The following is a 14663-nucleotide window of genomic DNA, read 5'->3' on the forward strand; positions in this document are numbered from 1 at the left end:
TTTAGCAAGACATTAATCTACATTTGCCACACTCCACCCAGGTGATGTAAATGGGTACCTGGTAGGAATTCATTCCATGAAATAATTGAGAATAATAATATTAATAATATTTTATTTTTATATAGCGCTTAATACAATCGTCTCTAAGCGCTACACAAATATACTATTACCCGGCCATTGGATTCAGTGCTGGCCCGCACACAACGTGTGCACAATCTCCACTCCCTGGGGAGCATTCCAGCCAGGCGTTATATGAGGTTTAAAAACTGTTTGACCAACAATGACGGTCGCATCCTACCGGGTACCCATTTAACACCTGGGTGGAGAGTAGCAATTGCAGGTTCATATCCAGCCAAAGGATATTAGTGCCGTGTCGGGACTCGAACCCTCGACCTTTGCATCTACAAGTCAAGCACCAGGAATGTCAAATCTGACAGGCATGAGTGCTATACAAGAACTGACTATTATTATTATTATTTATCAGCACTCGTCTGTGTCTATCCACATGTTAAATGGGTACCTGGTAGGATATATCCCTTGAAATGAACTCTGTGCTTGCAACAATGTTTGCCAGAGTTAGAGCCTAAGTAATAATATCAAAACCTTTCAGAAGCGCGCATGGACGTTACATCAGTGCGATGTGCTCCATACACAAATATTTATCATAATTAATATCATTATTAATATCATACACATTCAGGTTGCATCCAATAAGCCAGTTCATAGCTGCAGTCTGATCATGAGCAGATAAAGGTCATTGCAGACCAAATTGTGAAATACACTGAGACAAAATACTGGATACGTGCTCATGAAAGTTATTTAATCATTATTCATTCATGCACAAGCAGTGCACTCCATAATACACGGGTGGAAGTATTATTTCAAAAGGGGAAACAAAGGCTATCTATGTAGCACCTCCATCGCTGTAGGAGTGATTATTTCAAAATGTACAACGTGGGACCTCTTCATGTTTTGTAGATCTGTGGACACTCTGGGTCATTTGGGACATGTGCTATCTGTGAACTGTGTTATCCGTGAACTGGTCTATTGTGTCACTTGATGGGCCTCTTTGTGTTATAAACTCTGATCCCTGCAGCATTGAGTGATGTCCGGCAGTTCCTCTGGAGTAGCGCACCCACCGATAACTTCTCTGTTGATAGATCTCTGTCAAAGACAACAGTCAAAAGGGAACTCTTGTAGTGTCTTTGGCTTAACAGTACCATAAACAAATCAAATTAGGTACCCCACTAAAGTAAACCATCAGGGGCCTGTTACATAAAACTTACAATTGATGGTAACTGTGCCATCAATGGCAACTACCAAAGTACATGTAACAGGGCTCGACAGCCAATCAAAATCAAGGTTTCCATGGTTGTTACCATTAATGGCAAATTTACCATCAATGGCAAGTTTTGTGCAACAGAGCCCAGATCTTTTTAGAAATTACATATTCGCTGAATAAACTGTCATTTGTTCACCAAATTCTATTTCTCCATTACATTATTTCCTCTACATCTTTCCTTTCCATGTCATTATTGATGTATAAATAATTTTGTTTAAAACAAATAAGGCATTATTTCCATAATCTTATCTTTTCTTTTCTTTCCTTAGCTATTAGCTTTCCTACATAACTCTAAATGCCCCCAAAGCTGGTTAATTTTGACCCCCAAAAAGCCTACAAAGGATATTCTAACTAATTTACAGCTGATTCTATACTGGCATGTCTTCCAATGAAAAACTACAAACTCCATGTACAAGAGCATGAATTTGTTTTCAAGAGAACATTCTCTAAAAAAAAAAGAGAGGTGATAATTCAAGACGAAGTGTGCCTTACTCTATGTAAGAGGTAATCTCATCTAGCGTCCATCTCTCCTTCGTTTTAAACAAGACATCAAACCTGAAAGATAAATAAAAGAGAACAATAACTTTGTTTTGCACTAGTCTGAATTTTCCAATAAGGAATGAACAAATTCACATTCATATTGAACACAGAAGCAACTACTTTTGTAAAATCAATCTAAGGCAATACAAATAAATGTTTCATCTATTAAAGCCTGTCTGCACTAGTTTGGCCAGGGGGGATTAGACCTCCCTGCTAGGTCACCGACAGGAGGTTATCTCATCAAATCAGCTCTCAATTAACATAAGAAAAAGAGGATCAGATCATGGGGGACCAACAGGCACCGATTAGGCATGGTTTGCTGTATAGAGGGCGCAAGTAGCTATAAGTAGTGCAGTGGGGCTTTAAAATGTGCGAACGTAACAATGAGGTATTAATTAATCCAAACATGATTTCTGTGGGACATACATAAATTCAACCAAGAAGTGTCATTTAGCACACCAAAATAGTGATTTTAGATATCACTCTGCATTGTCAATTTAAAAACTTCAATCATCATTCTGCATCAAATAATTTTTATTTGTGAACACCACGATGTACTGCTCGAGGAATGGACTTGAGTTTTCCAGTGATTCCGCACTTTCTGCTTATGTAAAATTTCTAATTCAGACTATTCTCAATCAAAAGATATTAATAAAACGTCACTACCAGGGACCTGTTTCACAAAGCCTTTTTTTCAATGACAAATGACAAAAATCAGTGACAAATCTGCTGATAACCAATCAGAAGCAAGGATTTTAGTAGCCTATAACAAAAACTGTGATGACAAGTTTTGTGAAACGCGCCCTCAGGTGACACTGAACTGCTATGGGTTACACATTTGTATTTTCCAAAAGACCTTCTGCATCATCATACCATACCTGCCAACATTTAAAAATAAGAATTAGGAATTTTTAGCACGGTATGCCTTCGAAAATTAGAAATCACACATGCAGCGGCAGTGTAACTGGCACTACATGGTAAATCTGGACCAAAAAGCGAATACAAATTCGCTGCTGGAGCATGCAGCCATTCAACGCACACAATACATGAACTCTCAAATCGCGGAACATGATAAAACAAGCTTAATTTGGCGTTAGCACCAAAATTAAAAAATAATAATAATAAAAATAAAAATATATTTTAAAATATATATATAAACAAATAAAAAAAAAAATGCGATACTGAAAACGAAATATTCTCCACATACCTTTCTCGTTCATTCTCTGGGAGATCTGAGAGCGGGAAGTGCCACGTGACGGGTGGAGAGCATGACCTATCTATGAGAGCCAGGCCCTGACCGGGAAAAAAAAGTGACAATGGTTATAAAAATTGAAGCATTCATTTACAAAAAAAGGAATCGCGTATAGGGCATTTAAAGGGAATAGTCAAAAGGACAGAAATGATGGCAAGATTAAGCAGGGGTGATAGTGAGCAACCACACCCCCCTGAGTAAAAAAAAAAAAAGAAGAGGATTCAGGGGGAAAATGGCATCTAACAACATTTCCCCCCCCCCCCTTTTGAGTAAGAAAAATTGGGAAATAATAGGGGAAAATAGGGAAGAATAGATAAAATCGGGAATAAACAGAAGGAAAAAAAAAATTGTAAAAAAATCAAAGAAAATCGGGAAGAAAAAAAAACGGTTAAAATTTTTTAAAAATCAGGAAACCGATTTAAATCCGGTTTTTATCTGGCGTGATTAATTCATAAGAAAGTACTTGTGCTATTCAAAATTAAGTCATTAATTCAGTATTATGAATCCATATTTTGACTAGACAGTATACCAACATGGAACCTTTTGAATATATAGCAAAATATTGTTTGGTGATTGGGTCCCTGGGTGAATAAGACCAAATGTTGATAATTATAACATTAGAAATGATAATAAAATACCTTCAGTTGTTGTTCAGTAGTAACCATACCCTCTGGTACACTCTGCTGCCAGACTTCTAGAAATTCAGTCAGATTGAACTGAAAGGAAAAATGTGAATAATAATAAATAAAAAGAGGAACTAATTTTGTCCACACATCCATCCCAGAGGATGATCAAGGCACCTACATGTACATAGTCTTAGCATTACCCTAGCTTTAGCCCCGATTTCCTAAAGCACTTCAAGAATTCAAGGAATAACTTTATATTGGATATCCATTTACGAAACCTTGGTGAAGAGTGGCAAATATAGATTAATATCTTGCCTAAGGACATAAGTGCTGTGCTGGGACTCGAACTGCAAACATATGTCATCCACAATCCAGCCTATGTTATATTTCACTCAATCATTGAGTTATTAATGTAAACATGTATTGAAATTATGGAAATAAAAACCTCGCTTGAGGATAAGAGGGAAAAAAAATCTACAATTCAGTGATGTTCCATTACACCATGATACCCCTACATGAAGGAAATAGAAGTTTTTCTATTTTTATTTTTTGATTTTTCTGCCTCCATACAAATGAAGTTATTACAAGGGTTGGATTAAACTGTTCACTATGCTCCAGTAACTTTCTGGTATCACTTTTCACCATCAACCAACACATACTGATTTCATTCATTTCTGTCATCTTATGGACAGATATCGACTCTATACACCAGATAAAGAGAGGAGAATTTACCTTATCGGCTGGTCTTAACAACATTTCTGCAAACAATCTGCAGACCTTGTCTGGGTCTAAACTGTACATGGCTTCTTCAGAACCTGTCAAAAGTAAATTTTAAAAATTTGGCTATTACAATTCTCGACAGTTTTTATGGTAATCCTTTAAAGGCATCATTTAACAATGTTCAATCTGAGATGCATGGCCCTATGTTTTATCAGTGTCTGTGACATGGTGTAATATTGAAGCCCTAACAAAATTGTGCTTCAAATGATTATGAAGTGCCTCAATAAAGTAAAAATATTTGAGTGACTGGTTTTACTATACTCATTTTACCGAATAGACAGTAGTGTTAAGAAAACTGTTAGGAAAACGCAAAATTTGATTTCGATTTTCAATCACAAATATCTTGATAATCAGATATGCGATTGGCTTGTGAAAGTCATGGGATTCATGTATGACCCAAAGGTTTATTAGTATGATTGCAGCATGAGCTAACTCAAGGATTTTTTTAAAGGATCTGAGACAAAGTTACTGGATCCCTTTAAGCCAGAAACTCGACTTCTCCGCAACCCACTTTCAAGGGTTTTCAAATTGATTTGAGTTGATTAGTTTTTTTATCAATGTTATTGTAATCAATTTAGATGTGTTTCCCGTCACCTACAGTACAGTTCATCGTCAGTATCATTATAACACATGGGAAAAATAAATGTTTACACATAAAGAGATCCTCCCCCCTCCCAAGTGACAACTCATCCAAATAAAATATGCTCTCTCTACGAAACTGTATGTACTCTATACCGAAGAAGAATTATCGATAAGAGTTGATGATGGAATTATCCCAGATATTTGAATATCTATAAAATGGTGCCTGGTTGAAATGCTCCACAGGGAGAATTCCTTGAAATGCTGTGAGCGTTGAAATCGGCAGCCTACATTTAGCATAGCCAGGTAATGTTGGAGCGCCTTGAGGACCTTGCAAGGTCGATACGTGAGCTAAATAAGAATCCAATATTATTATTATTATTATATACTGTGTGTGAGCATGGTAGGATGAGGGGATAAACAATGGATTATTTTTGTCAACGAGTACACTCAGTCAACTCTACACATGATTACAATAATAAGAATAATCTTGGTTATATTCAACACTGAATACATTGACAAAGACTCTATGCTTTTAAAAGATATATTGTTACCCCAGTCATCAGATTCAGGCTTGCCCAAACACAGAATATATGCTCATTCTCCACTCCCTGGGTAGCGTTTCACCCAGGCGCTATTCTATAGATGTTCACAATGCTGAGCAGACTGCAATGACTCGATCTCGCATCCTATCAGGTACCCATTTAACACCCGGGTGGAGAGTGGCGAACGTGAATTAATGTCTTGGCAAAGGGAAACTCTGACCTACAGATCCCCATCACATCAGGGGAGTGTTTAACAAAGACTAAGATCGACTTGAAGTTGGACTTAATTATGGCAGGCCGTTCATGCCACCAGTTCGTCTAACCCCTCCTGGCATTGGTTTCTCAAGGGACGTATAAATCGTGGTCACATATCTACAGAATTTACAATTGTTGATAGTTCATTATTGAAGGAAAAAATATTATCTAAAGATCATAATTAAGAGACCAATGGTGAGAGCAACCAGTGGCATGAATGGCCTTCCATAGTTAAGTCAAACTTAAAGTCGATCTTAATCTTTGTAAAAGGGCAATTCCACGGTAACGGAAGGACACTCAGACAAGATTTTTGAACTTCAGGTTCATACTAAAAGAACTGTTTTATTAGTATAAGATGTGAAACAGTACAGATATAATACCTATATAAGTGCCTTTAATTCTCCCCCAAAAAATTGTCATTATAGTTAAGTAGTTTAAGAATGTGCATATTAATTATCTCGGTAACGGAAGGACATAAAAATGGACATGGTTTTTCCAGTTAATTAGTGTTTATCCAAACTTTGTGAAGTTGATGAAGCTTTCCACTTGACTGAAACACATTTTGTTCCCCATAGTTTAATACATACTAATAAAACATTTCTTTTAGTATGAACCTGAAGTTCAAAAATCTTGTCTGAGTGTCCTTCCGTTACCGTGGAATTGCCCAAAACACTCCCCATATCTACAAGGGTTTGAACCTACCATCATCGTTTTTCCCTCTGGTAAAGTCTCCACAACATTTCAAACAATGTTCTAATATAGGCCTGCAGAAAGAAAAATCAGACAATTAATTGATTTATATTCCACTCCAGAGAAATCAAGAGAAGCACGTCATTTCTTTGAAAGTGGTCTTCAATCAAAGACTTAAAGAGAAGGTTGAGTTCTGGAAAGAGGTGAACAATAATTTGTGAGCGTTATCATTGTTATTATGCAAGTGTGGAAGAACATCAGATAACAAAATGATCCCTGAAAAGCATGGCTCTTCAAATGCCTTAATATTCTAAATATGGCACGTAACAGCATACAAATTGAGACAGAGTTTTATGCCACATGTTCGTGTAGTCCCATATACATATTTCTGTGTACAGTGCTTGTCACTTTAACAAGACTGGGACAAATTTCTTATCATTTTGATGATTCCAGAACCTTGCAGTACACACCAATACTTATATGCTAGATGAGCAACCTTTTCTGATCAATTCCACAGTTTCTTTCACAATGCAATCGCATGACCAGAACTCCACTTTATGTATTTTTCTTTTAAATGTGTAAATGAATGGCAACTGGGCATAACAAAGGCCTTACGTGTATCCACTTATTAGCTCTCTGTTATCAGATCCAGAAATGAGAAGCGTACTTTACGTGAAAAGAAAAGACGCCAATGATTTTGCCACCTTCCCCATTTTTATTTCTACTTCTATTCTATTGTATATATTAATCTAATTCTTTTTAAATCTTTTTCGTTTCTGTTCTTGGGTGATCTGTATTTAACAAGCTGTGTTTTTTTACGGACCACGTCTTTTCCACATTTTGAATGTGTTAAATAACTTTCTTGTTATTGTTCATGAATTTATTCTTTATTTATTCTTGTTGACGATGAACTTGTTGTTACTGTTCATGAATGTATTGTTTTCATGTCAGTGGAAAGAAAGAAATAAATCATGAATCTCTTGAAACAAGGCTTCAGATATCAGGGAAACGGCGTAAATATTCACAATTGAATGACACACGCCCTTAAAACTAAAACAACAACAACAACAACAACGGATAAAATAGGGGGCTTGATTGGCCCTATAAACTCTTGAAAAAAAAAATTGCCATCACGACTTTAGATTATTATCACCTTTAAAATAATTATCAAAATATAATGATAATACTAATGATAGGTTTTGAGGCACTGAATCTCTGTTCAAACACAACAGTATGAATTGTCATAGAAGGGGTGGTATCAGAAGACTTTGTTGGGTATTTTGTTTATCACAAGGCTAATCTGCCGCAAGATACATATGGTCAATTAAAAGTAGCTTCTTTGGCGAAGAAAATTCTTTCTACCCTGCCGGACAAGTATTTTTTATTTCTTACCTTGGTTCAAGATTTTCCAGGGTCGAGAGTGTTTCTTCCAACGGAACTTCATCGTAGGACCAGGAATTCTCTTGGACCAGGGATAGGATGTGAGTAAGGACCTGGGACTCGTAGTCAAAGTCTAGGACCCGCCAATGACCTACACCATTAAAACGAATTAATAATAACGTAGTTACAGGGTATGGGTGTGATGAAGAAAAAAACAGGCAGCACATGATTACAGGTTGGAACAATACAAGATATAACAAATTTATCTATGTGTATGCGCAAGTTCAAAACTATTTTTCAGAATGTACTTGAATAGAACTTATATAAATCACTAGGTCATATCAATTGAACCATAATATATATATAAAATATTTTTTCCTGTAACATGAGAGTAATTTTAATTGTTTAATTCTTTTAATTAAATGTATTGTTAATTGTTATTGTATAATTGTGTTAAATGGGGGCACACTACAAGAGTCCTATCTCACACCCCGGGGCAACGTGTCTGACACGGCTGGTTGTATCAACTACTCCGAAGATCAAGATACATTAATCTTGATCTAAGGAGGCATGAACGAACGAACTAGACTACTAGCTCACCATTTCACCATCAATAAGACAAGCTTTCATTGATATGAGCTCATCTCGTAACTCCCCCTCACGGGCCTGTACAATATCTAAGAGCATGTTCATGGGGTATCTCTTCCCAAAATTATACATTTTGTGATCGTGCAAGGTTTTTAAGCTACTAAACTACTAGCTAAGGATCTTATCCTCTCACCATCAATAAAACAAGCTTTCATCGATGTGAGCTCATCCCGTATCTCCCCTTCACTGGCCTCTACAATATCTAAGAGCATGTTCATCGTTTATCTCTTCCCAAAATTATACATTTTGCGATCGTGACGAGTCCTTTTGAGCTACTACATTTCACTACACTACTAGCTAAGAATGCTATCATCTCACCATCGATAAGACAAGCTTTCATCGATGTGAGCTCATCTCGCATCTCCCCCTCACTGGGTTGTACAATATCTAACAGCATGTTCATTGTGTATCTCTTCCCAAATTATACATTTTGCGATCGTGACGAGTCCTTTTGAGCTACTACATTTCACTACACTACTAGCTAAGAATGCTATCATCTCACCATCAATAAGACAAGCTTTCATCGATGTGATCTCATCCCGTATCTCCCCTTCACTGGCCTCTACAATATCTAAGAGCATGTTCGTCGTTTATCTCTTCCCAAAATTATACATTTTGCGATCGTGACGAGTCCTTTTGAGCTACTACATTTCGCTACACTACTCGCTAAGAATGCTATCCCTCACCATCGATAAGACAAGCTTTCATTGATGTGAGCTCATCTCGCATCTCCCCCTCACTGGGTTGTACAATATCTAAGAGCATGTTCATCGTGTATCTCTTCCCAAAATTATACATTTTGCGATCGTGACGAGTCCTTTTGAGCTACTACATTTCACTACACTACTAGCTAAGAATGCTATCATCTCACCATCGATAAGACAAGCTTTCATCGATGTGATCTCATCTCGCATCTCCCCCTCACTGGGTTGTACAATATCTAACAGCATGTTCATCGTGTATCTCTTCCCAAATTATACATTTTGCGATCACTACACTACTCGCTAAGAATGCTATCCCTCACCATCAATAAGACAAGCTTTCATCGATATGAGCCTATCTCGTACATGTATGTACCCTTCACGGGCCTGTACAATATCTAACAGCATATTCATCATGAATCTCTTTCCAAAATTATACATTTGAGCTACTACACTACTAGTAATAGGATTTTAACCTCTCACCATCAATAAGACAAGCTTTTATCGATATGAGCTCATCGCGTATCTCCCCTTCACTGGCCTGTACAATATCTAAGAGCATGTCCATGGTGTATCTCTTGCCTGAGTGCTCAGGAGTATCCTCGTAAATGGATCCAGCAAAGGGGTTCTCCTTCAAGAGCATCTGGAGCTTCTTCAGTCGTGGCCTGAGAGGGCGTAGTTCAAGGTACGAATGCGAGACACCTGTAACCTAGGTAAGAAGAGGATGTTATTTTTACAATTGTTATATAATAATTTCCTCTCTTTATTGTTTTAGACCAGCACAGATCATTCCAGATACCCATTCCCCTTTACGACTCGAGAACCGGATGTCTGAGTTGGAGAAACAGTCGGATAACCGAATAACCGGTTTAGCAAAGAGCTTCGATAGTCGGATGTCAGGTTTGGTTAAAAGTTTGAATAGCCAGATCTCCAGGTTTTTCTCACGGCCGGATATCCGGATATCCAAACTGGAAGTCATTTTCCAAACTGGAAAGCAAATTATGTATATAGCTTGAGGTATGAACAATTATGAAAACTTTATTTGTTATCATTTTAATTGTACATGTATATGATCATTCCTGTTTTTATACACATTTTAAGTAAACATTGCATTATTGGTCCTTGGACTACTGCATTGTACATTGTATATGTTGATATTAATAGACCAAAATTGAATTGAATTGAGTTGAATATACAGTCGAACCTGTTTTAGCGGCCACCTCTCTATAAAGGCTACCTGTTTATAGTGGTCACATGTATTGCCTCCCTTGAGGAAAAAACAAGTGTTGAAGAACCTGTCTATAAAGACCACCTGTCTACAGTGGTCACTTTTTGTGTTCCTTTGGGTGACCTTAATAGAAAGTTTGACTGAACTATGTGTAAATCTATCTAGTCTAACATGTTTCAATGGAAGATGTGTCTTGGTATATTGCAGGATCAGTAAGTGAACTGTGAATCAAATTATACATGGTATTACTCATACAAAAAAAGTGTTTCATTCTCTGTTAACTTTCTTCAAACAAATGTCTGGAGAGTGATATGAATGTATTGAACACTTCATACATACAATTAGGTTCGCGATATTAAAGTAAATCATGCCTAATTAGCTAGTTTAATGCAAATTAATATTTTAACTTTACAAAGAAACAGTGAAGAATTAATAGGCTATTATCGGAACGTAACCAAATTTGTAATTCATGTACGTCTTTGTAAAGTGCCTCAATACAAATTATTTTATTCACCCGTTACAAAAAATTGTAAACATGATAGTAAAAATGCAAATTGCATAGAATATATGTTGCTCTATCAGACAAACATTATGGCTTGCCTAATACCTTACAACACATAATATATGCAGTTTGCATTCTGAGTACTGAAATACAACAGGAGAATGAAATAATATGAATCAAGGCACTTCAGAAAGACGTGTGCATTCAATTTGGTTAAATTACAAAAATAGCCTATTATGCAAGCACACACAAATTATTACTTGTGATGCACAATTTATATGTCTCAAATATTGTCTATACTCACTCTTTTTTGATGCAATCTGTTTTCACCGCTTGGCAAGTTGTCTTTTGTGAAACAGTCTTTGAGTACCAGGAGTGTATTGGATGTTTCTGCTACTTTGAGATCGTACGTCTTACTGTCTGTGCACAGAACAGCATGATCCGTCTTGTCCCCTCGAATGATGAGTCTGTCAAAAAAGATGAAGGACAATAATTTTAACGAAGAGAGGCACTCAGATTACTATTACTATTAATCTTCTAGTTTTGAGATCGTACGTCTTACTGCCTGTGCACAGAACAGCATGATCTGTCTTGTCCCCTCGAATGATAAGTCTGTGAAAAAAGATGTAAGACAATAATCGATCTTGTCTTGTCAATTTCTGATAAATACGAATATGTAAGCATGACCCTAACATCTTTTTCTTTTTTATTTATTTTCATAGTCTAGCCCCCTCTCCTCCTCTTCCTTTAACTTCTATTTCTTGTTCTTCTTTTTCTTACGAATATGACAGTGTATCTCTAACATCTGTAGTCTTCTCTTCGTTAGTCTTCTTTCATGTCTCCTCCTCATTCTCCCCCTCCCCCTCTCCCCCTCCCCCTCCTCCCCCTCCCCTCCTCCCCTCCCCCTCCCCTCCCTCCTCATCCTCATCCTCCTCCTCCTCCTCCTCCTCCTCCTCCTCCTCCTCCTCCTCCTCCTCCTCATCCTTCTTCTTCATCTGTTTCTTATTAGGAATATGTAAGTTTAACCCTTAACACAATTCTAGTAATAAACATATAGACCAGGGCTGCTATAGACCTAGACCGAAAGCTTCAGTCTCTATAATCGTCGGTTGTTCCACTGAGACTAGGTCTGGCTCCACTAGACCTCCGGTTATAGAGACTGAACGACTGCCTATGCCAGCCTGTGTTGAACTTATTCCGCTAGATTTTAGCCGCTAGGCCCCTCCCACAAACTTGCCACGGCCGTATTGTTATGCCCCCAAAATCCCCCAAAATGTCATTTTACCTCGTTCATTTCCAATTTTAAATTAGGCCTAGGCTATAATACATCGGTTCCACTTACTAACTTGATTGATATAATCCGTTTAATGGTCCCTTTTAAGGAAATTATCGGTCAAAATCGACATCCATGTTGAAAATCTTGCAAGCCGTGTTAAACTCTCACTGCCGTCAATCTCATCCCTTCTAGTCTACGCCGAAGGCAAAATGATTATGAAGGAAAAACTGTGATAACGCCATTACGAACGTGTAGATGGCGCACAGTTTTTCCTTCATAATCATTTTGCCTTCGGCGTAGACTAGAAGGGATGAGATTGACGGCAGTGAGAGTTTAACACGGCTTGCAAGATTTTCAACATGGATGTCGATTTTGACCGATAATTTCCTTAAAAGGGACCATTAAACGGATTATATCAATCAAGTTAGTAAGTGGAACCGATGTATTATAGCCTAGGCCTAATTTAAAATTGGAAATGAACGAGGTAAAATGACATTTTGGGGGATTTTGGGGGCATAACAATACGGCCGTGGCAAGTTTGTGGGAGGGGCCTAGCGGCTAAAATCTAGCGGAATAAGTTCAACACAGGCTGGCATAGGCAGTCGTTCAGTCTCTATAACCGGAGGTCTAGTGGAGCCAGACGTAGTCTCAGTGGAACAACCGACGATTATAGAGACTGAAGCTTTCGGTCTACTATAGACCCATAAACCAAAAGATAAATTGATTCCAAATAAAAGCAACACTCAATAACTTCTCTGAGGGTGAGGGACTGGTACTTAATAACTGACCTTTGACCTTCAACAACGCACTTCAGAATGGTACTGTCGACCTCAAGTAACCTCATAGACGCTGGGTTCAACTCCTCACCAAAGTAGATACACTGCGGATGCCCCGCCAGGTCGCTCAGTTCTAGCTTGGCGTGGCTAGCTATGGAGTGTACTTCATCTAGCATCCTGGAATTTTTTAAAGATAAAATCAAAAGGAAGGGTGAGAGTGTTTTTCGCAGAGCAGCCCCTAAACTGTGGAACAGGTTAGAGATTGAGGTGTGGGATACCCCTAATTCTCTGGATATCTTCAATTCTACACTGAGTGAAGACGACAACTAGACTCTAAACCATGCAATTACCTTAAGTTGTAGACATCTGTTAACTTATGTGATCCATCATAGTAGTACATGTATTGTTTACTTCTCTATGCCCCGCTATTGTTCTTTCGTTATATTTTGTCTAGAGGTCTAGACTCTAATTTATACAACAATTTAAAGAATTCTATTATTTTGTTGAATTTTTGTCATTCTTCAATTCTTCATTTATTTCTTTAATCATGTAAGATAGACTACTCTTTTGATTGATTTGACAAATTGATGTAAAGCATTTAGAAAGATTGTATCAAGCACTAGATAGTCTATCTATAGGCCTAGATGATTTATGGTATAGGTCTAGACCTAGATCTAGATCTAGGTATTTTGGGGACCCTGTTTCTATCCCTTTTTAATCCCATTTTACCATTTACGAATTGAAAATGATGTCATAGAAGTATATTATATAATTCTCATTGTTTGGCGCCTTTTTAGTCTTCTTCTTCTACAATCTAGTTCTGCTTTGCCCCCCCCCCCCCCCCCCACCCACATACATCTACTCCCCTTCCACTAGCTGTAGGCCTCCTCTTCCTCCTCCTTCTTCTTCCTTCCTCTTCTGCTTTTTCATTGTCTTTTTTGATGTCGTTTCCCCTCTCTTCCTCCTCCTCCTTCTTTTCAATTATCTGTCCTCTTTTTCTCCTTTTTCTTCCCCTTCTTCCTCAATTATGCAGCTGTGCAGTGCAGTATAGCCTATACCTTATGAGACTCAACTTCTCATTCTCAAGAGTTGAGATCAGATTCAGACAAGACACAATTAACTCACACAAATCACAGACACAGACACAACTCACACAAGTCACATTTTTGTTTTAGAATTAAGAAACAAAAACATAGACCTAGGGTCTATAAGACAAACGTTTTAAAGGTGTGAACATGAAAGACAAATCAGCAAGTTCAGATTTCTTTTTTCCTCACCTTTCATCATCAATATCCATGATGATATCAGCATCAAATAAACCCCTAGTCTAATAAATAAAGATGAAACATAAAAGTTGGCTCTCAATCCCTGTCACAGTGGCAGTGTATTGAAATTGAAAACAAACCAGCGCGCGCTTGAAACCGGAAGAGCATGCAATCTGTGCTGAAGTTGGTAGAAAATAAAATACGAACACGCGACCGTCAATCTAACGATCTTAATTTGATCTCTCTCTCTCTGTTGTTGTCCCTCCGCTTTTCGGAGA

General features: G+C 37.6%; 1 protein-coding gene across 1 annotated transcript; it reads right to left on the minus strand.

Annotated features, from left to right (window-relative positions):
• Positions 1-799: 799 nt before the first annotated feature.
• LOC756334 (sister chromatid cohesion protein DCC1) lies at positions 800-14593 on the minus strand. The gene is made up of 11 exons (XM_030983007.1): positions 14398-14593; positions 13133-13297; positions 11373-11535; positions 9822-10047; positions 8002-8140; positions 6622-6683; positions 4493-4575; positions 3773-3850; positions 3090-3175; positions 1835-1897; positions 800-1164 (listed from the first exon to the last, which is right to left on the minus strand). The coding sequence occupies exons 1-11, from the start codon at positions 14415-14417 to the stop codon at positions 1053-1055; spliced, it is 1197 nt and encodes a 398-aa protein (XP_030838867.1). The 5' UTR covers positions 14418-14593; the 3' UTR covers positions 800-1052.
• Positions 14594-14663: the final 70 nt, after the last annotated feature.

Source organism: Strongylocentrotus purpuratus, unplaced genomic scaffold, assembly GCF_000002235.5.
Source record: "Strongylocentrotus purpuratus isolate Spur 01 unplaced genomic scaffold, Spur_5.0 spur5_scaffold_13, whole genome shotgun sequence".
Lineage (NCBI taxonomy): Eukaryota > Metazoa > Echinodermata > Echinoidea > Camarodonta > Strongylocentrotidae > Strongylocentrotus > Strongylocentrotus purpuratus.